The sequence below is a fragment of the Gadus chalcogrammus genome, chromosome 20, assembly GCF_026213295.1.
Source record: "Gadus chalcogrammus isolate NIFS_2021 chromosome 20, NIFS_Gcha_1.0, whole genome shotgun sequence".
Taxonomy (NCBI): domain Eukaryota; kingdom Metazoa; phylum Chordata; class Actinopteri; order Gadiformes; family Gadidae; genus Gadus; species Gadus chalcogrammus.
Genome location: NC_079431.1, coordinates 1472512 through 1500426, shown reverse-complemented (window position 1 = coordinate 1500426; position 27915 = coordinate 1472512). Strand labels below are relative to the sequence as shown.

Here is a 27915-nt window from a genome sequence, read left to right as displayed (position 1 = left end):
TAAATGAGGTAGTATACTGTAGTAGTATTGGGTACAAGGGTAGGCCTATGTACCAGAGTATACTCTGGTACTCCAATAGATAACAGTGGTGTGCCTATAGTAGTATTATGGTACCAGGGTACTCTGATAGTAGTATGGTTGCATACAGACATCTCGCCCTGGTCGCTATGCTAAACTGACAGCACCCCCGTTGTAGCCTACATATCACGGTGATAAAGTGCATGAGTTTTATTATTCGAAGGAAACAAAATAAAGGTGACGCAACGCAAGACAAGGTGATGCAACGTCGACACAATCCTTTCTGCTGTGTTTCTCCGTGAAGGCCTCAGGTGCCGATGAAGTCATATAACGGGATAATTCAGCTTTTAATTAGCTCCCCGGAACCCGGCAGCCGCTGATTAGAGGGGAAACGATGTCTCCCCCGTGAATTCACATCCACAACAAACCCGCCGTCACCGGGAGGGCTGGACGGCGGGGGTGTGGTGGATGCATGGGGGTGTGGTGGAGCGTGATCACGTGACTGTGTTCCACGCCACACTAATGTCAACGGCTGACATTTTCAATATTGTGGGACTCACGGCGTCTCACATCTCCAGGGATTTATCGAGAGGGAGGGAGGGGGGTTGGGGACGATATAATTCAAGTATCCCCGAACGGGAAGTGATCCCCAGACGCAGAGAGCATGTGTCGGATCCCATTGTCTTCCGCAGGGTCGCCCATAGAAGAGCTGTCACTAAGGGGCCCCTCGTTCCGAGTGAGGCGTCCACAAATAGCATCTGGAACGCGGATAGCTCGGCCGTACCATTCTGCGGTCTGGAGGGGTGCGTGGGAGAGCAGGTAAACAACCGTGACGCGCCGTGGAATTGAGGAGTCGTTGAGTCGGGGTTAGATAGATGTCGCAACCTCTATAAGTGACCGTAACACTGAACACATCCGTTTAGTTTCTGTCTAATCGTTTAGTTTATTAGGAAGAAACACCTCAGACGCCTCACATGAATGATTGACCGCTCTGTCAGGCAGACTCCGTCTCTGGTCAGAGGTAGATGAGTCCTGTTTTGGCGGGATTGGGTGGGCGTGTGAGACGACTCTCCGAGAGATGAAATGACTTGACATTCTTCCGACTCAAGAGCGCGAGCACTCCACGTAACTACACGCACGCGCGCTCCTATACGCACATTAAAACACAAACGCAGCACAAACACACACACACACACACACACACACACACACACACACACACACACACACACACAGACACACACACACACACACACACACACACACACACACACACACACACACACACACACACACACACACACACAAACATTGGCGGTCGTGTGTTCGCCTTTCGTTCGTGTTTGCGTGTGCGCGAACGTTTAGAGCCTTTGGGTTTTCTCCGGGAGAGAGAGAGCGAGAGAGAGAGAGAGAGGAGGGGGGGGGGGGGGAGAGCATGGAGAGAGAGAGAGAGAGAGAGAGAGAGAGAGAGAGAGAGAGAGAGAGAGAGAGAGAGAGAGAGAGAGAGAGAGAGAGAGAGAGAGAGAGCAAGTGGAGAGAGGCAGAGAGAGGGAGAGCAAGTGAAGAGAGATAGAACAGAGAGAGAGAGAGAGAGAGAGAGAGAGAGAGAGAGAGAGAGAGAGAGAGAGAGAGAGAGAGAGAATAAGCAACTTTGTTACCAGGCATAGCAGTGCGTCTCCTCCGGCGGGGAGTGTTATAAAGAGGAGCGTTTGGCAGATATGGTTGATCAGCACTTCTCGGCTCCTGTGTGGCGGTGCGATGGAGACGCCACCCCGGCTTCGCGTCCTGATTCTCACTTCTTCTTCTTCAACGTTTGACGGATTTACGATGAACAGCGCGAGGAGACGGTTCACGAGGAGCGCGGCTCCTCCACAGTTCGCGTGAGGTAGGCGCCTGACCCGGAGGAATTGAACAACGTCGCGTGGGATAATAACGTGCACGGGGAACCGGCTCTTCTCGAGATGGACGGGCTCTTTTTTTATCCATTAGTAATTTGTTGATTTTTTAATTAAAAAATGCGATAATATTGCGGGCTATTATAACGTATTGCATATTGCACAACAAATCTGATTTTGCCTGTTCTAGCTATTAGTCTAAGTGCTGCGATTAATTAATAGACGTGCCTATTTTTCAGCCTCCACTAATTGGCTTAATTGCGTTGTTAATTTGGATTATCTGGCGGTTCTGCTTTAACCCATCGCCGTCTCGCTACTGGAAGTTACTTCAGGGTGCATGCAAGACTTTGGGCTGGGCTGTTATCTATTGCATCACATCATTTATGTCGCCCTCCTTATCTTTCAACGAAGCTGTACTTTGTTTCCCAGAGGAGACTGGCGACTCATCCCTCAGTGAACATCGTCCCCAGCAACGAGAAAACATGCATCCCTGGATTCTGCTTCTCTGTACGATTGCAACATCCATGAGCGTGGCGGAGATGTTCCAGAGCTACGGGGACACGTGTGAGCGGCTGTGTGCCTGCGAGGAGAAGGAGGACGTCCTCACCGTGGGCTGTGAGGCCCGCGGCATCGGGAGTCTCAGCGAGGTCCAGCCCGTGTACTACCCCACCTACCACCTCCTGCTCACCGGGAACCTGCTGAGCAAGCTCTCGGTCGACGACTTTGTGGCGTACACGGGCCTGACCATCCTGCACCTGGGCAGCAACGACATCTCGGAGGTGCAGCCGGGGGCCTTCAACGGCCTGCAGGGATTGAGACGGCTGCACCTCAACAACAACAAGATTGACGCGCTGAGGGAGGAGCTGTTCTACGGTCTGGAGAACCTGGAGTACCTGCAGTTGGACTACAACTACATCACGCACGTGGAGGCGGACTCCTTCAGCCGCCTGATGCACCTGGAGGTCCTGATCCTCAACGACAACCTCATCTCCTCGCTGCCCACCAACGTCTTCCAGCTGGTTCCCCTGACCCACCTGGACCTCCGGGGGAACCAGCTGAAGACGCTGCCGTACTCGGGGCTGCTGGAGCACATGACGGACGTGGTGGAGCTGCAGCTGGAGGAGAACCCCTGGAACTGCTCCTGCGAGCTGATCGCCCTGAAGACCTGGCTGGAGAGCATCTCGTACACGGCGCTGGTCGGGGACGTGGTCTGCGAGTTCCCCTTCCGGCTGCACGGCCGCGACGCCGATGAGCTCTCCAAGCAGGAGCTGTGTCCTCGCCGGGCCATCGCCGAGTACGAGATGCCCCGTCTGAGCAGCGATGCGTACCAGCGCACGCCTCCCGCCGCCGTCACCTCCCCCTTCACCTCCTCGGGCATCGCCCGCTCCTCCTCTAGGCCCACCAAAGGACCGCGGCAGTCGGGCAAATTAAAGTCGAAGCCCACCGCGCGAGTCCCGTCCAATAAGCCTCAGAATTACGGTCAAATTGTTTCATATCAGACTAAGTCCCCGGTGCCTTTAGATTGCCCCGCTGCCTGCACTTGTAATCTTCAAATATCAGACCTGGGCCTGAATGTTAATTGCCAAGAGAGGAAAGTAGAGCGGATCTCTGATTTAAATCCCAAGCCGTACAATCCTAAGAAGATGTATCTCACGGGGAACTACATCACAGTCGTCCGCAGGTCAGACTTCATCGAGGCGACCGGTCTGGATTTGCTCCATCTGGGAAACAATCGAATCGCTCACATACGTGACCGGGCGTTCGGCGACTTGAAGCACCTACGCCGGTTATACCTCAACGGCAACGTGATCGAACGCCTCACCGGCGACATCTTCTACGGCCTGGAGAGCATCCAGTTCTTGTACCTAGAATACAACGTCATCAAAGAGGTGGCCGTCAACACCTTCCAGCACCTCCCCAACCTCCAGCTGCTGTTCCTGAACAACAACCTGCTGAAGGCCTTGCCCGAGGGCGCCTTCACGGGCCTGACGCTCGCCCGGCTGAACCTGCGCAACAACCACCTCCGCTCGCTGCCCGTCAGCGGCGTGCTGGACCAGCTCTCCGCCCTGGTGCAGGTGGACCTCTTCGAGAACCCCTGGGACTGCTCCTGCTCCATCCTGGAGCTGCGTAGCTGGCTGGAGCAGCTCAGCACGGGCACCGTGGTCAACAACGTCATCTGCAGCTCCCCCAGGAAGCTGTCGGGGGAGGACATGCGGTACATCAAGACCACCAACTTCTGCCCCAACAACGCGTCCGCCGTGGCCCCCGCGGTCACGCCCTCGGAGGAGGCGTTCCCCGGCAGCACCGTCACCATAGAGACCTCGCTGGACTCGGACGCGCCGCGCGACGCCGTCCCCCTGTCGGTGCTCATCCTCGCCCTGCTCATCATCTTCATAGCGTCGGTGTTCGTGGCGGCGGGGCTGTTCGCGGCCGTGAGGAAGAGGCACCAGAAGGCGCAGCACGAGCAGAACATGTCGGTGAACGCCTGCATCAGCTCGCTGAACATGGAGTACGGCCTGTACAAGAAGGCGGCCATCCCCAAGGTCCGGACCTCCGCCGGCCACGTGTACGAGTTCATCCCCCCCCCTGCCGAGCACGCCGCCCACACCCCCGTCAGCCAACCCCTGGACACGTACCGGGATCTGGAGGGGTTGAACGGGCCCTTCCTGGGCGACGTCGACCACGAGGCGCTGAGCTCCGAGTACGGCAGCACCGCCACGGAGCCCCCCGTCATCAGACGCTGCTGCGGCCCCAAGGACGGGGCGTACTACCACAGGGACGCGTCGGAGACGGAACCCCGCGGCCCCCACTGCGGCGTGCTGCCGTGCCGGCACAGCGAACACTCATCCGCTCGCTACGACGCAGACTTTGATGCGAGGCCCCAGTGCACGCACCCCGAGAGAGTACAGCAGCAGACGATCCTGTACTGCTCCGCTCCCAGTACTGCGTACGCGGCCTCGGAGCCCAGCCGCAGCGAGTACTGGGAGCTGAAAGCCAAGCTGCACATTGATCCAGATTACCTTGAAGTGCTGGAGAAACACACGACTTATTCACAGTTCTAGCTTTGTAGAGGCGCGTGTGTGTGTGTGTGTGTGTGTGTGTGTGTGTGTGTGTGTGTGTGTGTGTGTGTGTGTGTGTGTGTGTGTGTGTGTGTGTGTGTGTGTGTGTGTGTGTGTGTGTAAAGCACGCTGTCTAGGATCCCCTGTGTAATATATGCCAATTATGTAAATTACATGAAATTGTGTTTTTATTGCAGATTTTTACCGTCATTCGGAATCACTTTGTTTGTGAACAGTAATTGTAAATAGATTCTTTGCTGAAAGCGGGATGGAGGGTATTTCTACTTAAGGCATACTTAACAGAGTAAAGGATACGGTCTTGGACCGGGAACCAACCACAATATTATTCCAAAGGCAGAAAGCTGGCATCAGGACAGACATCAATAAACGATCCAAAAAGACACCCCCTTCAGCGGCTGAACTATGCAAACAAAAAATAAGCAGGCGAATATGTTCCGACACAAACAAGTTTGATCCGTCTCTGTGGTGAGCAGCCTGTCGATACTAACGACGTCAGCGCCGGGTGCCGGTGTACAAACCGCCTCTGAGGGGAGGAGGCGGTGGCCCGGAGGCACCGGGGCCAGCCTGCTGGCACGGATCGGCCTCCTAAATGCATTACTTACTGTAGTTAACTGTTCTGGAATCAGTGGGGCGCTGTAGAACTCTGGGCGGACCGGCGTCCCATCGCTGACCCTCCCTGATGGGGGAGGACTGCTGGGGTCCCATGGGAGACGGCGTTCAGCTGAGGGGACGTGGGTGGTCTTAGATCGGTTGGCCTTGGGCCCCCACTCCATGCATATGTTTTTTATACAACATTATTTTTGTACTACAGTATATAACCCTCATATGTATCGGTTTATCTCCCGTTTGATTTTGCACAGAAATGCACTGTTGACTGTAACACGTTGACGATGAGATGTCACTTTCTTTGATGTAAAACACGATGAAGAGCAGTCCCTCTGCAAAATTGTATAAAAATCAAATGATGACACATCTAAAAAATAAATGAACACAGAACGTTGTTGCACTATGCAGTGATAGAACAAGGTGGTTTGTTGTCTGAGTCTATACTGTCCTCTTTAATGCCCCAATAGAACCCTTATACATCCCGGATTTAATGCATCTTACATCTCATCTCTGAGGACACACAACTGGTACCTGGTAGCGTTGTTACACTGATTTAATTTCTCATTCAAAACATAAAAAGGGTGTGATTCAAAAAATATTAATTTTGCATTCTCCTCGGTTTGTGTGAGTGCATGACTGCAGCTGACTGTATCACTGTTCGGTCTTTGGTGCACAGTGTACGTGCGGAAATAGAATTGTACCCTCGTTCATGTTTGGTGCACGGTGAGCTCGTACACGTTAGCACTGAGCCCTTTGATGACAGCCAGCAGCCCCAGGTCTATGCTATCTGAACCTCTGGTGTATTAACAGGACTGAACCATTAACGTGAGCGACGTTGCTTGTCTTCGGAGGATCCCGATCAGGAGTGGGTTAGAGTCACTCAGAGCTTCCCAACACTGGTGATGACTATGCTTTGTTTTGCAACACGAGCTGTTAGCTTTCTTGATGTCGAAAACCAGTCAGCAGCTTAGGTGTAAATAGTGACGCAACCACACACACACACACACACACACACACACACACACACACACACACACACACACACACACACACACACACACACACACACACACACACACACACACACACAAGTGTTTTCATTTTCAGTACTTTCTCTCTCAGTTGAGGACTTTTACCATCCATTTGGTTCAATATGTGAGTCACAAATTGGAGGCAATTTCATGCGGAATAAATGAGTTGTTGATGTAAGAATTCAAACACTCCTGATGAGAGATTACCAAACGTGCATTGTTCAACATATATTTTTATACAACAGAAAAGAAACTGGGGAAATCACAGTTATTTTTATCATTATCATTCCAATTATAATGCCTACTATTATTCTGCTCTTTTCTGTTTGATCCATTGTAAATAGAACGCTGTTGTCATGTGAACTGATGGTCTTAAGCTCATGTTTTTGTTAGATTGCAGAAAGCAACACCTCACACAAACACGCACACGCACGCACACACAAGGGGATAGCCAATGGAAATGGAAGATGTGAATTATTGTTTAAAACGGGTCCTGAGCTTTGTCCATTAAATTAATAAAACATATGAATTAACTTAAGTTTCATGTATGTTATTTCATTTGCATGCTGTGAAGTGAATCATTGATGGTGTGCTGTGAAGCGGCATTGGGAAATGGTCGTCTTAGTGGCACCGTTAGGGTGAGATTACATTTAAAGACGCCACAATAGACAGCATAATCTATTTGGTTAATCTTTAATAGTTTAGGGTTGAGTTTCCCATGTTTAGAGTGATGCAATAGACAAGTACACTGCCATTTGGTTTAACTACTCACGTCACATTTGATTACAACATTTGAACAGCCCTCACTGCAGTTTCCTGTTGTGTTGTTCTGCTGTCTCCCTGGTGTTGTGCGCTCCTGTGTGGAGGAATGCCGTTCCCTGGTGTGCTGTTGTGAGGTCTCTGGTGAGGAGTAACGGCTGTGATCTGACTGTAGCTGTAGCCTACCATCTGAACCGGAGATGAGTTGGCCCACCGGGGAACGCCTACAGACACTCACAAAACAAATTCTATTCCTGGACCAGACGTGGCTTCTTTTTTTTCTTTTTTATCCGGGACCCCGTATCCATGGAAACGTCTAATTAGCTGTGTTTCAAAAAACATATCCTGTCATGGAACAAGGGGGTGAAGAATAAGAACCAAAAGTGGGGCGTTGCGGCGCGTTAGTTGAAATATTGAACGCTTTGACAATGGCATATGGTTTTCCCAGCACCGCTTTCTTCCTCTAACATTTAACAGAGGTGAGGCTGTTTTTCCTCTCGTCCCAGCATCATTAGCCCACATAAAACACCTTTGATCCAGCCCGATCGCTGGTCTTACGTTGCCTCACTGCTTGGAGATCTTTCGGATGAGCGCGGGGGGAAATTAGGGCATATCTACATTATGTAAGCTCGGGGAGAGATGTCATCCAGTCAGAAGACAGCGCTGTGCTCGCTCAGGCGACAGCGGCAACGATATGCTTACTGCGGATCAGCGTGGACGGACTGGCCGTTGAGTCACTCGGACCCCATGAGTCTCCGTCTCTGTTGCGCTCACGAGCGGGGAACTACGGCGGTCCGTCGCCATTAGTGACACGTGCATCACGGCCCAGCGTTCGGACGTCCTAATGTGTTCCTGTGATTCTAAATCACGTTATCTCTTGCGCTGCCCAGTGTGTGTGTGTGTGTGTGTGTGTGTATGTGTGCGTGCGTGCGCGTGCGTTCGTGCGTGTGTGTGTGTGTGTGTGTGTGTGTATGTGCATACATTATTGACTTAGTTTATTCATGCATGTCTCAAGTCCATGCATACCAATCTGGAAGGATCTACATTCGTCCTCAACATTCGAACACTCTGCTGAAATGTTCCTTTGCAGAATGTCCTAGCGCAGTCATTCATGGATTAATGCTGTAATGAAACATGGAATTCATACACCTGTTCATTAAAGGTTCTGTAGGGAAGATATAAGACTAGCGCTATTACTGGAGTGTAATTTTGTAGAAGTGCCTCAGTGAGTGAAAGGCCCTGTGAGAATATCTGTTTTGAAAGTTGACTGCACCTTCCTCCAAATGAGCCAATTTAAATTTGTAGATCGCTCCTGGCTTATTTCTGATCAATCAGGGCTCCTCCTCCCTGATTGGTTCAAATAATTAATCTTCCCTGTCAATCATAGGTGCAGGAAACGCAGCATTTGAATCAACAGCAGAGAAACTGAGCGAGGGAGGGATTGAGAAGAGAGGGCGGAAAAACTATTTTGGGTCGTTTAGTTTTAAGGTCTCGCTCTCATCCACTCTTCTCCACTCTCTCTTTACAACTCCGGGGTCCTCCAGCCCCTTAAGAGAGACATGTGATGCACGCGTTTATGTTCAGCCTGCACCACTTAGTCACGGCTGGGTAGCGACTGTAGTTTCCGACGCACTTCCAGGAGAACACGGGCGACCGGGGTGCCGGGATCATCACGGCGCTCCCAAGGTGGATGCGGATCTGCTGTATTTATTCTCCGGCGGGGTAAAGGCGAATCTGACACAGTAATATTTATAGGGGCTCATCCGGGCTTAGAGCTGCTGATGTGAGCGCGGCGCCTAAATCCCCCTCCTTATCCTCTCTCATTTGTACATCTCACACTTAACATGTGAACTCCGCTCCGCGAGGGTAATAAACAACCGCTTGGAGCCGCCCGGGCCAGGCCGCAACTCCCTGAGTGATGGCCCGTAAAGAGGCTTGTTTCCCCGTAACCGTGGTGACGAACGCCAGGCCCGCCGACCGCGACGCCCTCAGTTGCCTAGCGGGGGAAATGCTCTCCCCGATCTCCCCGTCGCATCGGGGACAAATTAAATATATCGTGTCACTCCTAATGATCCGAGCGCATCTCTCCGCTAACGACCGCCTCAAGGTTGTTTTGGGGGGGAGTTTGAGAACGCGCCGGCCTGTGTCAGTCTGGGTGTGTTGGGCATGTGCCTCTGCTTCTGTGGCCACTCTGGGTGTCTGCTGCTGGCGTCGCCGCATTGCACAGACGGTAATCCCTGACCCTGCGCGCGTGTCCGGCCCTTCCCCCCCAACGTGTGTCTCTCTCCAGCAAGTCAAGGACACAACCTCCCCCTCCGTCGCCGCTCCTTGGTCTCCGTCCCAGGCGCCTCTATCGCCGGCTGGCAGGCGGCTCGAACCGGGAGGCCGAGGGACAACAGAGAGGGGGATTATAGCTGAGGTCCATACGGGTGATCTGCAGCCCGCAGCTTGGATCTCGATATGTGAATGTATGTTTTCTGTACAGGGATTCTCTTTGGGAGGAAGGGTTTGTGTGTGTGTGTGTGTGTGTGTGTGTGTGTGTGTGTGTGTGTGTGTGTGTGTGTGTGTGTGTGTGTGTGTGTGTGTGTGCGTGCGTGCGTGCGTGCGTGCGTGTGACTGTGTCTGTGTGTGTGTGTGTGTGTGTGTGTGTGTGTGTGTGTGTGTGTGTGTGTGCGTATTAAACAAAAGGCTAATTCTAGTTTGTTGGGTTTGCGACGGAAAATGAATAAATTGATAAAAATAACATTCTGAAATGAAGAGATGTTTCCACGAAAACGCACTACGCATAACGTATACGTGTGTTTGTTTGGCGTTCACACATTAAAAGTATTACACGATCATTCGCCCGACGACAAAAAGAACATCGTGGCCACCTATCCCTGGATGATATTAGTATGAAATCATTAAAACCACAAATACATTTCTGCTTCGGTTGGGATCGTTTTAATCGTGTGTTTCCTCGAGGTTGAGACTCAAGGCTTCAGCCTGAGATTAATGCATCTTGGCTGACGCGCTTCTTCTTTGATGCATGAGTCAACAAGTGTTGTGTTCATGGAAGATGTGTGTGCGTCTATATATATGTCCTTATATCTAGAGAGATGTATACATAAGACCCAGGCTGCTCTGATGCAGCAGAACCTCCCTGGCCGTGCGTCCCTCCTATGACCACCATCCCAGTGTGAGGAGGAGGAGGAGGACTGTCCTTCACCCCTCAAGTACAAAATGGATGAATTCCTGTTGTGACAGGGCGCTAAGATTGAAGACGGGGAATGGTGCTCACACCACATGTTGTGCTGCTCAGGGAACAGGGGCTCAGATCCTGGTGATGAATGTCTAGTGACAGTCCAAGGCGTTCGTCGCACTAAAGCGTCGCAGCTTAAGGACTTCCTCTCGGGTCTACTAGAGTCCAGTTTATCTTCTGATTCCAAACCAAACAACAATCTGCTGGACGACTTGGCGGTTATTTCAACCAGCTCTGTCCAAAGACCTGGCCTTGTCTGCACAGTTGACCCCTAAAATACATGTGAGTGGTTTCACCTTCAGCCCATTTTTAGTTTCAAGAAAAAACCAACAAGGTTTGTGAAATGTGTAATCTTTCTCCATCTTGGAGGCAGAGATCCGGAGCGATTCCCTCCCCTGTGTGTGGTCCTGTGATCTATGATACGTCTCTGACAGCGCAAACAACCTCCCCAGAACAGACTGAGGCTCCAGCATTGTCTGCAACCGGGGAAGGGGTAGAGAACGATGACAAATCCACCGACAAACAGACAAACACATTAATGAACACATTCATGAATAAATGAATCCACAAACGACAAACACAATTATGCAAATCAGGAGATATAGACCTAAAGAAATACATCAATACAAAAATGGACTTCTCCTGCTGGTGCGAGCGCATCGTTGGAGATGTTTCCTCTGCGGTGGTGTGGAGTCTGCAGCACATCATTAAGGACAAAGAGGAAAGCTTCCCCTAAAGAAGGCATCGGGCGCAGGCTTTCATTAGTTCTTTACCAACACAAAACACGTGTCCAATTGAAGTTATCTTCAAGTCTAATGAGCAAACAGAAGGCAAATTAAAGCATCTCCACTGAGCCTCGCTGCCGGCTAGTTCAGAAACTCGCAGTGAACTCATCTCAGGCCCTGCAGCAGTAGTGCCTTATCCGCCTTCCACTCCCGTTAAATCTGAACACGATCTCAGCCCAGACAAACGAGATGTCTTGTCAACAAAACTGAATTATTGCCAACCGCTGTGTCTGTCTTTTTATACACTTTGTATACTTATATGAATGAGGACGAGTCGAGACTGGCTTCCGTTGAATCCTACATATTGCTATTAATGTTGAGGCAGGCGACGCCGTGAAGTCGCTGCTCCACGCTCGTCAAGATCCAAATCATTCCGGATCGCTCGCGTCTTCAGGCGAGAATAACACACTTTGGTCATATTCATGTCATCTGAAAGCACCCAGAACTATAAATGATTCAGCGCCTTCCCAGAGGCATCAGATGTAAATGTGACGACTGGTGTTTGCGTAGCGAGCTGAAACACCCCGGAAACCCCGCACGAGACGGACCCCCGAACCCGGCACGGAGGAGGCCAGGGTGGGTTTACGATTCGGCTTGATTGTATTTCCGGCACGTTTGTGTTTTTTTTTGCAATTATACGACTTTGCATTGCGCGTGTGTAATCCAGAATGAAGAATATATAGACTACATACAATGCCAGAACAAGCAGGATATATTTTAATGATGTTATTTGAAGTTTGCTTTAAGGGCTGGCTCCAGGGCAACATCTACTCTCCTCTGGTTTCCGTTGCCATCTGGAGATTCTGTCTGTTTTCGTAAGCATTATGTAATATTTATAGAGCGGCTTTACAAGGAATGCAAAGTGTTGTCGACGTTCATCAGCAAGCCATTATATCGCCGTCCTCAGAGGAACCAAGCTATCTGAGGAAATGCTAAAATAGCACCATTCCAGCACACCACAAGATATCAAGGCAGTATCTATTCTCTCTTCCCCCCCCTTACTCTCTCTCTCTCTGTCTCACACTCTCTCTCTCTCCTCTGTCTCACACTCTCTCTCTGTCTCACACTCTCTCTCTCTCTCTCTCTCTCTCTCTCTCTCTCTCTCTCTGTCTCTCTCTGTCTCTCTCTCTCTCTCTCTCTCTCTCTCTCTCTCTCTCTCTCTCTCTCTCTCTCTCTCTCTGTCCCTCTCTCTCTCTCTCTCTCTCTCTCTCTCTCTCTCTCTCTCTCTCTCTCTCTCTCTCTCTCTCTCGCTCTCTGACCTTCTAATCATCGTTTTTGCATTAGAGAATCATTCCTTATCTCAGAACGGCGGGGAGATTGCACCGCAGCCCAGAAGAAGATCATATTTGGGAAGTCTTTTGAGGTTATTTTCTCTACATTTCATGGCTCAGCGAGTCTCTCACGTCGTCCTCATCACGGCTCGTGACCAGATAAGGCTTCAAGGCCTCGCCGTCTGAAAGCACATTTTCATGTTTCCGTCGCTTCTCGTCTCCCAGGGTGCAACGTAAAGTACAGTGTGGCGCAGACACAACCCGGCCTTCACACGTTTACGTGTTTGTTTTCCCGCTCTCCTCCTCCCCCCTCCCCCCTGCCTCGCCGCTCCTAATTGATGGAATTCTTTAAAGATATCTCGGAGAGAGTCGCAGTGATGGAGCTGAAGACCCCATTAGCGACTCAGTGCAACTCTCTTATTAGATGAGCTGTTGTTGCGGCAGCAGCAGCAGCGTGGCGGTCTGCGCTCGACGGCCCCGCCGCGGCCAACAAGGCCGTCAGGAATTTCCATAACCTGCAGTGGAAAACAGCTCATGAATGTGATTAATATTCAAGCGCAGCACTTCAAAGCGCGCTGGATCCGATGCCGCCGTGTGTTGAGGACGTCTGACCACCGACCGCCTCCCGACGCTCATTAGGGGCGCCGCGCTGAAGGCGCCGCACCATATACTATCGTCACGGCGACGACTCTCCAACAACAAAGGTTCTTTCAAAAGTTTGCCGGTTGAAGTTGAAGGACGAGTGATGAACGATGATGACTTGTGGTCGGTGGGGTCGGGAGGTGAAGTTGTTTTACTGCCTCGGCTCTGAGATATATAAGGTCTTCTTCCGTGCGTGCTACGGGGGTACAGACAGACGGTTCTCTCAAAGTTTGGCGGCTGAGTTGAGGGACATGCGATGAGCGGGGAAAACTTGTGGTGCATGGTCGATGATGTATGGTGGGTGGGGTCGTGGTGTGAGGTTGTTTCAGTGCCTCGGCTCTGAGGTACATAGGGTCCTCCATCCATGCGTGCTACTCGGGTACTGACAGAAGGCGTCTCGAAGTGCTAAGCTCCAGTGTGCGGAGACATCATCTTCGGCTGATGAAGACGTTAAACATTAACGCTGGGTTTCTTCTTCTGCCAGGCATCGTAGGAAATCACTCTTCCACACTGCTTTACAATACGAAATTCATAAGAATGGGAGATTAATTATTGAAACACACACTCACATTTCCCAATGTTTGTAAATAATTCATGGCACATCCTGCCTTCTTGAAAGAATACCTGTCTTTGCCAGGAGGTTTGTGGAGTGTGTCGCCTTAATAAAGTCTGCAAACCACTAACGATTTGTCTGAATGAGGTCCCACATGACCCGACAGGAGGTTCTACAAAACAGGCAACTTTCGAAACATAACTCATTCCTTTCTTCCTCCTAATCAAAGGGAGAGGTGATCTCCAGGTTTTTATCTCCCCGTCCCCCAGGGGAGCACCCTCTCTCCCACTGGTCATTACACACTTTGCTCTTCCCTTTACCTGCCCGCTGGCCACTAGATCAAAGCAGCACTCCCTGGTTGCAGAACCATCAGGTTCTGGAGAGAGAGAGAGGCTGCGTTGCCACGGCAACCTGTGTTTGTATGTCTTCACACCACGGCGATGGAAGGCAGGAGAGGCGATATCACAGGAACTGCAGCGATGCTGACCCCTCAGAGCTATTCCTGCGGCGGATCCTGTGACGTTATTTCAATTCACCCATCAATAATGAATCATGTTTTCGTCGTAGATTATAACCCAGGAGTATACTGTAATATATACCGTGTGTACGCAGAGCGGCATTAAGGACCCGCAGCCCAGGTTCTCAGCTGGGAACCGGAATGTGTTTACGTTCCAATGCGCACATTGCACCACAAACAGAACCTGCTTCACCGTGCAGCCGCACACAGCGTGTCCCCCGCTCTCCCGAGACGAGGGAACATGCATCCCTTATACACAGGAGGACGCAGCATCAAATATTCAGCAGATTAGAGTGTCCATTGGAAGCCAAAGGATTCCCTGTATAATTAAAGGGTTGGGATTAGAGCTGAAATGAGGGCTAATCAGAGGCAGGGAGAGCTGATAAGCATTAAGAACTATTAAAAGCCTGCATGATTAGGGGTTCCCAACACTGCATTACTGCTCAGGAATGAGGTTAATCCCTTCCCTTCCTTCACAGTCAAATCCATTAAATATGCCGTGATGACAGATAGAATAATGACCGACTTGGCGGGGAGAAAAAACTTCCCAGACCCTGCAGCCTTTGGAGGAAAAAGGAAAAGTTATTAATTATTTGTCTATTCTTCCCCCCCCCCCCCCCCCCCCCCGAAATCATTATGTCCCTTTCATTTTTCATCCTCGTATTCCAGCTGCGTGCGTGTTGTTGGTTGTGGTGCGAGGGCCTGTGCTCTCATCTGCTGGGTTGGAATAACAGCACTTTGTCTTCATCTGGCTGTTGTTATGGGGGGCGGGGGGGGGGCGGGGGGGGGGCAGAGCTGCTCCTCAATATCACCTCCCTCAGGAGATATGAGGGGGCTGTCTGACCCGTCTCTGGGGGACAGCGACCTCCTGGGTCTCTCCTGGTCTCTCCTATATCTCTCCAGGACTTCATGGAGTCATGTTCTTCTAGTCTCATCTTCTTCATGGATTAAGGTTCTTCATGTCTGCTGGTCTCTCTCCTGGTCTCTCCCCTGGTCCTCATGTTTCCTGGTCTCTCTTCTGGTCTCTCTCATTGCCTCCGCTGGTCTTCCTGTCTCCTGGTCTCCATGGTTTCCTGTGTTCTCCAGAGAGGGTATCTCCGTCTCTAGCGTGAGAGCCTTTTATTATTTGGATCACATCCTCTTCCCTCTTCCCATTCACGGAATGGCATGTTCTACATGGACAAACACACACAGACACACTCAGAAAGACACACACACACGCACAGACACACACACACGCACACACACACACACACACACACACACACACGCACACACACACGTACACATAGGCACACACAGACACACACAGACACACAAAGACGCACACGCACACACGCAGGCAGACACACACACACAAGCACACGCACACACACAGGCACACAAACACACGCACGCACACACACACACACACACACACACACAGGCACACGCACTCACACGCACGCACACACACACACACACACACACACACACACACACACACACACACACACACACACACACACACACACCACACACACACACACACACACATAAGCAAACACACTCACACACACACACACACACACACACACACACACACACACACACACACACACACACACACACACACACACACACACACACACACACACACACACACACACACACACATAAGCAAACACACTCTCACACACACAGGCACAAACAGTGCCCCCTCTCTGCCAGGCCAAGCCAATGGGAACGCACTGTTAAGTGCATCTATTATTTATGAAAGGAACACAGAACATTGGAAGGATTTTATGTTTCTTTTTTGCTATTCTGTCGGCTGTCTTCGTCCTCCCAAGCTACTGCGTTTCTCATGTGGGCATTATCTAGACAAGATCCATTCATTCTTACAGAGAGGAGGGTGGTCTCTCCCTTGCTCTTCCTCCCTTTATCCTCCCCTATCTGCCCGCCTCCCTCCCCCCTGCTCTCGCCCTCATTCTCCCTCATCTTCTGTCTCTTGTTCTCGTTCTCTCTCTGTATCTCTCTCTCTCTTTGTCCCTCTCTCTGTCTCTTTGTCTCTCTCCCTCTCTCTCTCTCTCTCTCTCTCTCTCTCTCTCTCTCTCTCTCTCTCTCTCTCTCTCTCTCTCTCTCTCTCTCTCTCTCTCTCTCTCTCTCCCTCCCTCCCAGGTTTGAGGGTTAGAGCAGGGAGAGGAATATAATTAGAAGTGCCCAGCTCCATTGTCGTTATGGGGATTAATCACCCAGCACCCTGACAACAGTTTATAAGGTGGTTTTTAGTCCTTTATACATCATATACTTTATAACGATAGATGCATGGGAAATGTAAAGGTCAGGACTTGGAAGCTACAGAGAGAATGCTCAGTGAATCTCTGTGTGCAGCTCCTAGCCTGGCCCCAGTGAGCACAAGCGCCGCCCTCGGCCTTCCAACAGCAACTCTTTGGAAAGTAAAATCAATATTATAATAATAATAGAGCTGGCCTGTTTCAAACATTATCGTTGTTGTGGTTGTTGAGCGTTCATGTTTGTTAACGAATCGTGTACGGAGCGAAGTTTAGTGTGGAAGTTTAGCCTGCAGGTCTTTTTTTATTAAACGGTAACGACATTTTAATGAAGACTCTTCGGGTTCCTTCAAGTTGACTTAACCCGGCACGATATTAAGAAGGATAACAAGGCGGTGAAATAAACAACAGATTATTTAATGGTGTAAGAACCTTTGCTTAGGGGTGGAACGAGGAATCATGAATTAAATCATAAATATATTATGAAGTTCTCGCAAAAAAAACACTGTCACCATTAATGAAAGTTGCCTACTAATGACGCTGCTTTAAAGCACGTCAGTTTAGATCCGTTAATGGTTCAAGTAAAAGCGTTAATGCATGCAGGTCTCCTCTGGAAAAGCCTGTTAACATCCATCAACCGTGTGACTCATCGTTTGACTAGCAGGGTCTGGCTGTTCTGCTCCCTCTCTCTTTCATCACGCTGAGAGAGGACACAACAAAAGCAGTTTGTGTCTCATTTCAAAGTCGATTTCTCAATCCTGTCGGAAATTATCTTTTATCCCCAAACGATGCAATGAGATGCTAATTATGCAGCATGGCTATGTTGGGAATATGTGAAAAGGCTTTTCTCCCCATTTAACCAAGAGCTTTGTTTTGCCGTGAAACGAGAAAACGTTCAAATTAGGGATGTACTTATTAATAACAAACCGCGGCACCGCCAGCTTCCCTTTGTTCCTGTAAGAGCTGCGAGCTCCGATTAAATACGACAGACCTCAATTGAATCCCAATGCTGTTAATGTGATTTGTCAAACACATCAGACCGGCCTGCGTGGCGGTGGACATGTTCCTGATCCATGACTTCTGCCTGTCGCGATGAACACAAGAACCCAGCATGGATCAAACCAACCAAAGGGCACCGCGGGGGTCCCCACCGTAGTGGGGGCCCTGTGTGTGTGTGTGTGGGGGGGGGGGGGGGGGTGAGGATCACAGGGAAGCCAGGCGAACGCAGAGAGAGTGGTCTCCGACTCCAGGAGGATCGGGATGTGTTGGCCCATCACACTCTGCTCTTAAAGCTGCTCCGGATTAGAGACCGTGTTAGGAAACGGGCTTTGGTCTCCCAAGAACTCCATCCCCAATATATATATATATATATATATATATATATATATATATACATATAGGCCTATATGTTTCGGTGAATATATATATATATGTGTTTGTGTGTGTGTATATCTAAAAATATATATAGGTTTGTGTATATATATATTTATATCTATGAATAAATATATATACACAATATAGGATACAATGTAGGACACTGAGAAGATTAGCCCAACAACAGCAAATGCTAAAGCAGCATGTAGAGACCACATTGTGTACACTAGCTATGGGTGAGGCATGCCTGTGCTGCATCCTTTATTAATGATCATAGTAATGCTGGGCCCGTCCCCCGTCAGCGCTGCCGTGGAGCTGAGATCACAGGGACCGGGAGTGGGGGTTACACAACCCCATGGCTCTGGATTAGACAAGCCTCCTCCTCTTAACTTAAGGAAGACATCAGGCCCGTGGAATGGATTGTGTGTTTATGCAAATTTGTGTGTTTGTTTGTGTGCGTGTGTGTTTGTCTTCGCACTGGTTTGTGTGTGTGTGTGTGTGATTGTGTGTGTGTTTGTGTCTGTATGTGTGCGCATGAGTGAGTTGGGTGTGTGTCGTACGTGCGTGTGTGGGGTGTCAGTGAGTGTGTGTGTGTGTATGCGTCCAAATGTCTGGGTGAGTGTGAGTGCATGCACGTATTTTTGTTATACGTGTGCATGCCTGCATGAGTGAGTGTGGGTGCATGCACTTGCATTTGTGCGTGCGCGCGCACGCGTGCATGTGTGTGTTTGTCAGTGTCGGTGTCTGTGTGCGTAACGTCTTCAATTTGCATTTTGTACTAAAGCAAATTCACCTAGGGTTTTTTTGTGGAAGAAGCGGCATAATCAACAACTATTTAATCAGCTGCTGCTGGTTGCTATTCCAGTCCCGTCGGTGGGACAGGCTCCTGGATGGAGGACGCGGCTTCATGGGCCACTTGGTATTGCTTACATGGCGACGAGAGCGGAATCAGCACCCAGTGCGTAGCGTAGATACATCATACACTGTGTGCCTTGTACCGCTACACTGTCGCAGAAGAATTGAGCAACGCAAATGGCTGTTCTGTTCTGTGCTCGTCTTGGCATCAAACGATGAGATTCACGTGTTTTTGTCACTCATGTTTACTGGAGTGTAGTGACGAGAAATCATAGTCATCGAGTTGTTTGTGTGTGTGTGTGTGTTTGTATGTATGTGTGTGTGTCTGTGTATGTGTTTTTTTTGTGTTTATATGAGTGTGTTTGTGAGTGTGTGTGTGGGGGTGTGTCTGCGTGTCCAGTTCTGTGTGTGTGTGTGTGTGTGTGTGTGTGTGTGTGTGTGTGTTGTGTGTTGTGTGTGTGTGTGTGTGTGTGCGTGTGTGTGTTGTGTGTTGTGTGTGTGTGTGTGTGTGTGTGTGTGTGTGTGTGTGTTGTGTGTTGTGTGTGTGTGTGTGTGTGTGTGTGTGTGTGTGTGTGTGTGTGTGTGTGTGTGTGTGTGTTGTGTGTTGTGTGTGTGTGTGTGTGTGTGTGCGTGTGTGTGCGTGTGTGTGGTCACTGAGTCGCCCTGCTTCCACTGCCCTATAAAGCCCACAGACGAGAAGACAATGATTAATCTATCTTCATGGGGGACGGGCGGAGGGGGGGGACAGGGGGGACGGGGGCGGAGGTGGGGGGAGATAGGGAGGGGGGGAGATAGGGGGAGAGCCTGAGATAAGGTGATCAGCGCTGAGGAAGAGGAGCTTCATGTGAGGGGACCAGGACTTGATGACGGTCTTCCTGGTCGGGATGAGGGCGGAATACAGAAGAGCATCTGTCAGCCCGGCCGTCAGCGTGGCCACAGCACAGCGTGGCCACAGCACAGCGTGTGTGTGGGTGTGTGCGCATGCACGTGTGTGTGTGTGTGTGTTGCCGTGTGTGCGTGTGTTTGTGCGTGTTTGTGTATGTGTTGCTGTGTGTGTGTGTGTGTGTTTGTGTGTGTGTGTGTGTGTGTGTGTGTGTGTGTGTGTGTGTGTGTGTGTGTGTGTGTGTGTGTGTGTGTGTGTGTGTGTGTGTATGCGTTGCTGTGTGCGTTGCTGTGTATGTTTGTGTGTGTGTGTGTGTGCGTGTGTCTGTGTGTGTGGGTGTGTGAGAATATGTGTGTGTTTTTGTGTGTGTGTTTTTCCAACGTTTGTGTGTGTGTGTGTGTGTGTGTGTGTGTGTGTGTGTGTGTGTGTGTGTGTGTGTGTGTGTGTGTGTGTGTGTGTGTGTGTGTGTGTGTGTGTGTGTGTGTGCGTGTGGGATGTTAGAGGCGAAGGGGACCCTGACACATGAGTGAATGCCCCCTCAGGGAGACGGAGGACATGTGTGTGTGTTTGTGTCCGTGTGTGTTTTTGTGTGTGTGTGTGTGTGTGTGTGTGTGTGTGTGTGTGTGTGTGTGTGTGTGTGTGTTTGTAGTAGTGTGTGTATCACTTAGTGTTTGTGCGTGTGTGTGTGCTGCGTAGTGTGCGTTTGTGTGCCGATGCTGTATGTGTGTGTGTTTGTGTGCATGCGTTATTGTGTTTATGCTCGTTGTGCATGTGGGTGTGTGCATGTGTCTGCACTTATGCGTGTGTGTGCTTGTGCATATGTATGTGTGTGTATGCATGTGTGTGTGTGTGTGTGTGTGCGTATGTGTGTGATTTTGCATATATGTGTGTGTGTGTGTGTGGGGGGGGGGGGGCAGCTTATCCTTCAGGATCAGTCCTTCTCAAACTCTCTCCAGGTAGCCATTAGCATATTAATTGTTCAGCTTCTCCTCTCTCCATCCATCTACTGCTACCCCGTCGTCGTCGGCGACCGGGGCTGGAGACACGTCTACGATGACCAGAGCAGCTAGCTCTGCGCTACGCCTTGTCTTTTTCATTTCATATAATAAGAACAATTAAAGGAGTTTCCTGCGACAGACACTAATATCTCGGGGCGGAGATACCTTAAGAGCTGTTTATGCAGGCTTAGGCTGTGAGTTTGGATTACCTCCGGCGGAAGCAAGATGAAACCAGTAAAAAGAATTGAAATGCAAATAAGAGGATTACTGGGGCAGTATTCAGAGAGGGCCCTCCATTAACTGGTCGAAAACATCCCCCCCCCCCCCCCCTATCTCTCTAAGCCTCATCAGTGCCTTTTCTCCCACAATCTTTATTTTGTTGATACTAAGGGGGCTAGCTCAGCCAGTCTGCTTTCTTATCACCTTTTCTTGTAGACATTACTTATTACAGCCTGATCTTAGATGTTAGATATCTTCATTGTGTGTCGAAAGCCCTGATAGGAAGCCGTGTTTACACTCTGAAAACCAATAAAAACAACACCAGCCACAGCAATACTGCAATTCACAGAAACACAATTGGAGTGAGCCTGGACTACTCGGTGGAGGAATGTGGGTCAGGCTCCATTCTGCACGTCCATTCATCTCTTGTGGTGGGAGTGGATGGCAGAGCAGGCTGGTCGAGGTGCATAGGGGGACTCAGAGTCAGCCTAGGAGCAGGCTGGTCGAGGTGCATAGGGGGACTCAGAGTCAGACTACAGGAGGAGGCTTGGCGAGGTGTATAGGGGGACTCAGAGTCAGACTACAGGAGGAGGCTTGGCGAGGTGTATAGGGGGACTCAGAGTCAGACTACAGGAGCAGGCTTGGCGAGGTGTATAGGGGGACTCAGAGTCAGACTACAGGAGGAGGCTTGGCGAGGTGCATAGGGGGACTCAGAGTCAGACTAAAGGAGGAGGCTTGGCGAGGTGTATAGGTGCTCAGTGTGAGGAGGCTTGGCGGGGGGGCTGTGGCTCACTACAGACTACAGTAGGAGGCTGGCCTCCTCTCCTGTGCACCGATGTGAGTAAGGCAGATGTTCTTTGTACATATCCCAGCCATGATGTGCTCCTATTTGCCTTCCCCCATCCACACACACACACACACACACACACACACACACACACACACACACACACACACACACACACACACACACACACACACACACACACACACACACACACACACACACACACACACACACACACACACACAAACCACGGGTTCACACACATACCATGGTGGGGGAGGAGGGGGGCGGGGGGGTTATTTTTCCGCCTGCATGGTTTGTTAGACAATCCTGTGAGTTACGTTTGGATCCAAAGAAAATGGCGCTTAATGAGAAAGTGACTCATCCGAACTTCAAAGCATGCTGCCCGCACATTCCAGCACTGTGAAATCTGTAGCTGCAGGGCGTGCACACTTGAAAGTGTCTAAATGTGAAATTTGATGCTTTGTCAGATTTATTTAAGCAGGCAAGGTGCAACACACCTCATGTATATTTAAATTAATCTATCAATACGGCGGTGTGTGTGTGTGTGTGTGTGTGTGTGTGTGTGTGTGTGTGTGTGTGTGTGCGTGTGCGTGTGCGTGTGTGTGTGTGTGTGTGTGTGTTTTAATTTATCTCGGCAGCGTCCCAAGTTGGTTGCATGAATAAATTAGTTCAACATTTCTAGGCTACGCTGACGAAAATTTTTAAAATGCTAAAATTGCATTTTTGTGTATTATCTGATTATTCTAGCAGCAAAGCCAGAGCTTTTCAGAGAACAGTGACCACGCATTGATATCGAAACCTAAGTAGTGGAATGTTCCTGCATTTCTGAAAAATAATGACTTTTCTTGGAGTTGTACCCTGGCTAGAAGCGTTTTGTTTCAAATGTGGACAGCGCCCTCTGCTGTCCGTTAGGCACCATTATAAAACAATGTCTGAGGACTAATAGCAATACATAAAAGATGGGAGCCATGAATAAAACAGGGAAAACCTTTGCTGCCTTAATAATTAATCATTGATATTATATTGAATAGTTAAGCCTATTAAATAATGTATATATGTGTTTCTTCAGAAAAAAAAAAGTGTTTCATATTACGATTGTGTAATTAATCTGTTCTCGTTGGTAAATGATGAACGTATTCAAACGAAGATGAGCAATTCAAACAAACAAATTAAAAAAGTTCAAAATCTAATTTTTAATTAAGTTAAATTAATTAATGGCTCGGTCCTCTTGTCATCAGCGGCGGAGGCAGATACACAGTGGGCGCGGAAGATGGAGTTTAGGAGGACAGATGAAGCAGCAGGGTTAGGGCAGGGGAAACGAGCAGGACGCCAGCATACATCTCCTCCCTTTATGGAGAGAGGGCAAGGCGGGTCAGGGGGCGTCGGACCTCCCTCATGCTACGGTGGTGTCGGACCGCGGCATGCATCTCCTGCTGACGGAGAACGTAGGGTCGGGGCGGCTGCTCTTACAGAACATATTCGCAAGAGCACCCCAGGTCAGCGCGTATAGACAGGTGAGCAAGGTGAATACACGGCACAGGCCGGGATCTGGTTAATAAAGACTGCATAAACTTGTTATTTATGCGTTAATTTGGAACTTACTGTTGCCTTTCGAAAGGCTTGTTTTATTTGTTTCATTCCATTATCTTTTGGGTTTACAGTTGACTATTATAATGTGTGAAAAACAATGGAGCCACCGATAGTTAGTCATTTAGTGGGAGAGCGAGACTCAGGGGCTCTCATCTCTCCACTAATTAGCTAATGTGCGGCTCATGATAACAGAGGGGTTTGTCTGCTGCCTCACCTGAACCGCAGGTGGACACAGGTGCCTAATTGAATACATACAGGCTAACCGGAGGGCGGTGATTAATGAACGAATGACTTATTTAATTGGTCGATTCTATTAACTCAATTTTTGCAGTTTCCCAGTGATTTCATGCACGACGCATGAAAATGTGCCCCGAACCATCAGATCTTTCAGGGACTCGTTGTGCACGGCCACCAGCTGTTGATGAGAATGAGAAGTGGGGGAGTTTAAATGACCGGACAATTTATTCTCCATTTATCTTCGCTAATTACAGCAGCGAATCCTTGGGTTATTTAGTGAGTGTTTGTTTCATTTTGAGCATGAGCAGCAGGTCAAAGATGGGTGCGAGTGTGTGTGTGTGTGTGTGTGTGTGTGTGTGTGTGTGTGTGTGTGTGTGTGTGCGCGTGTGTGTGTGTGTGTGCGTGTGCGTGCGCGTGCGTGTGTGCGTATGCGTGTGCCTGTGCGTAGTGGTGCGGTGGTGCAGACTGTGACACACATTGAGGACAGGTTATGAAGTGCAGTGCGAGTTGCGGCGCTCGACTCCAGTAGACCTCCAGTAGATCCTGGGTTCCATCCCCAATATCTTTAGCCTGAATGTCAGCATCGATGGGTGAAGGTGCATCCGCTGCCAAAGAAACACCCAAAAAAACACCCACATCGGGCTAGTGGGACGACACGTTAACGGGGGTTGGCTGTTGGGTCAGGGTCAGGGGTTAGGGTTAGGGATTAACGTCCGGGTGAGGGTCAGGGGTTAGCGTCCGGGTTAGGGTCCAGGTTAGGGTCAGGGGTTAAGGTCCGGTTTAGGGTCATGTGGAACAGGTGGAATGGGTGATATTATATCATATTATAAATATATATTTGGGTGTTTGGTGTATGTTGGGGTAGCGTGCAATCTACGGCCTTCATCTGAGTTAGCCTTTAGACCAGCTTTAATGTGAGGCGTGAATGGGGGTGTTTGATGGTTTCAGTTGTATCCATATTGTATCCATATCTATCATAATTATCGTTATCAATCTGTTGGAACTATTTATGGATATGAATTCGATTCCCTACTTTGTTGTTTGGCCTGGAATCCCATCCCTGCTCATAAATCCTCCTGAGACCTGCCATTGATTTCTGTCGACAGTGAGTTCTGGCTGTGGTCTTGAGGGCCCTGCAGCCCAGTATGTTGGTTCCACTCCCAAAAACAGAGTGCATTCTGGGACGCCTCAGTGGTATCAAATCTGCGGGGGTGTTGCCCTGCTCACCTAGACTGAATCCATCTTCCATATCGCTTACTGCTCGAATGTTTCACTGAGAGAATAAAGGTGTGTACATTTTTATTTGCCATGCCTGAATAATGTTTAGTGCACAAATAATGAAACACCTCCGGAAAGTGTGATTGTTCTTCCCACCGGTGTGATGTTGAGTTATTTTGTCAAGTAAAAAACTTTGGTTTCGCTCAGGAGTGGACCACGGCTGGCCTTGTTTCCTTCCTACTCCTCCGCAGGAACCAGAGCATGGCCGCCGAGAGACAGGTGGGAGGGGGACGTCTGTTCATTAGCCACGGATGACTGAGGGCCGGCCATGCTTGAGGACGTATTAAAGACACTCCGGCTCTGAGCACCCATAAGGAGAGCTGCTCTCTGCAGGGCAGCTCGTCAAACCGTCTCATCTGGAGAAATCGATGCCAAATAAAAAGCTCAACACAAGAGTCAGTGGAAAAACAGAAGGTTGGTTTTGCATTGTTTCAAATGTGGTACTAGTGCTGTTACTTTGGAATAGAGCGTAAAAAAACCTTTTCACATTCTCCAAACACGTTTGTGTGTTAACCTCAGGTAACTGTCTCTGTATCCTTTAAGTAAAGGCATGTAGCCGCTGCACACAACAGGCCCAAGTGGCCCCCAGCACACTTAACTCAGTCTCCACGGGAGCCTGGGATCAGATTCCTATAATGAACAGTAAACATCAGCTTTTCAAATCCCCATCTCATGCCCCGTCCCTGTGTCTCCTCAGATCTCACGTCATGTCCCATGCCTGCTGCAAACACGACCGCTGTATGAACTGTCAAGATCAGAATTCATGTTTCCCCGCCGCCGGCTCGAGTCTCTCACCCACACATCTCACTCTGGCGTGCCAGCGAGAGCAGCTAATGAGGCTAAAGCTATTTCTTCCATCCTTCTTTTCCCCTGCCTGCCCTCAGCCTCCGTGGTTGACAAACTATTATCCTATGACACTCGAGATAACAGCAGAGATGCACTCTCCCCCTTCTGCCTCGTGCTGCTGGGGTTGTGATGGGGAAGGGAGAAGGGAGGCCCAGGCATGCCCGGGTTTACTGCGAGGGTATCGGATCACGCTTGCGTCAGGCCGGTGACGGACTTCACGGTGAACCGTGGAGCCTGGAGAAATTCCGCTCTGAGGCCCACGTCAGACGTCAGGATGGAACGCCACGGGCTTGTGTTGTGAACTATCGCCGAAGACTCTTCAGGGGAAGAAGGAAGACATAGGAGAAACGCTGATCAGTAAATTAATTCATGAATTCAAAGTCAAGGTTTTGAAGCGCACACCAAAGTTTGACTGGAGAGGAATATGATAATAAAGTATACAGGAAAACAGTGGGTTCAGCTGCTGCTCCACTGAGGTCATCCTCTTATTAAGATAATGCTGCCTTATCATATCCCAGAGGCAGGAGGCACAGAGCGGTCGACCTATAGCACCTGGAATATGTGTATGGGGATATATCTATTTACTTTATATTGTATTGTTGCTGCTATGTTTGGTGAGGTACCAAGCACAATAATTATATTTGTGTATTTGTACAATAAGAATGTAATAAAAGAAATTCAGATTCTGATAAGATAATGCACTTCATTTATTTTTTAGGATTCTTTATTTTTCTAAAAAAAAATTTTTCAAGATGCCGCTGGGCACGCTCTCTGTCTCTCCCTCTCGCTCTCTGACCCTAACTCTCTCTCTCTCGCTCTCTCTCTCTCTCTCTCTCTCGCTCTCTCTCTCTCGCTCTCTCTCTCGCTCTCTCTCGCTCTCTCTCGCTCTCTCTCTCTCTCTCTCTCTCGCTCTCGCTCTCTCTCTCCCTCCCTCTCCGTCTCTCTCTCCCTCTCTCTCTCTCTCCCTCCCTCCCTCCCTCTCTCTCTCTCTCCCTCCCTCCCTCTCTCTCTCTCTCTCTCTCTCTCCCTCTCTCTCTCTCTCTCTCTCTCTCTCTCTCTCTCTCCCCCTATCTCGTTCTCCCATACGATATGGTTTTTGTTGTCAATTATTTTAGGTCCATATTTGTTTATCTGTAGTTTCTTCGATTTTTTGTACTCTGTTCGTTATTTGAAAATCATATATATTTATATATATTTCCTTAACACACAGGATCAGATGTTATAATCCCTTGTGCCAAAATCCAAGGAAAACACATATTCAGAAGCCCCTGTCCAAACCAACCTTATCAGCACGCTGGCTACTGAGCTACCAAGCAAAGGTGAAAAACACGAGACAACTAGCCCAACTAACCGCATGAATACAGCAGTAAGCAGTAAGCAGAATATCAATTTTTGTACTCTGTTTTGTCATTTGAAAATCACTTTATATATATATATATATATATATATATATATATATATATATATATATATATATATATATATATATATATATATATATATATACATATATAATAAATATAAAGTTTGTATATACATCAATATATTTATTATCAATATATATATATATATTCCTTCCTGACTCTGTCATACATATACATTTATATATATATATATATATATATATATATATATATATATATATATATATATATATATATATATATATATATATATATATATATATATATCCTCTTCTACTCTTTGTGGGGTCGGTGATGTCGATGTTTTCCATATGAATAGCTCCAGAGGGGAGAGGTGAACGAGGCTGACCTACATGGCGGCCAGCAGCACAACCCCCTCGCGCTCCTCCACGGAGCCGCACGGCCTCTTCAGGGGAGGAGCCACACATACATGTTTACAAGTGGCTCACAATCCCTGTTTCACTTGTGATTTCAACATTTGGGATATTATTGACAATATGTATCTACTTGAAATTAACTGAATTAAATGCCATGGTTCTGGAGCAAATCCGAAATAAAGTTTGTTGACAGACCATTTCGTTTTTTTAATCGAATCGACTAGGCCTACTGCCCGCCAAAAACAACACATCGTTTCAACCTATTTTAACGTACTATTAACGATAGATTTTTATCGTGATACATTATGGGCATTAATTTTTTTGGGGGGATTTTTTTTTAGCATGTAGTCAAAAC

The 27915-nt window shown here is 48.9% G+C and overlaps 1 protein-coding gene across 2 annotated transcripts; it reads left to right on the top strand.

The window, feature by feature from the left end:
- Positions 1-638: 638 nt before the first annotated feature.
- Positions 639-6152, top strand: slitrk5b (SLIT and NTRK-like family, member 5b). Of its 2 annotated transcripts, none has more exons than XM_056579328.1 (2): positions 639-837; positions 2343-6152. In XM_056579328.1, the coding sequence occupies exon 2, from the start codon at positions 2396-2398 to the stop codon at positions 4973-4975; it is 2580 nt and encodes an 859-aa protein (XP_056435303.1). In that variant the 5' UTR covers positions 639-837; positions 2343-2395; the 3' UTR covers positions 4976-6152. The 2 variants fall into 2 exon arrangements, with proteins under 2 accessions (XP_056435303.1, XP_056435305.1); XM_056579330.1 differs by lacking the exon at positions 639-837 and adding an exon at positions 1847-1903.
- The last annotated feature ends 21763 nt before the right edge of the window (positions 6153-27915 follow it).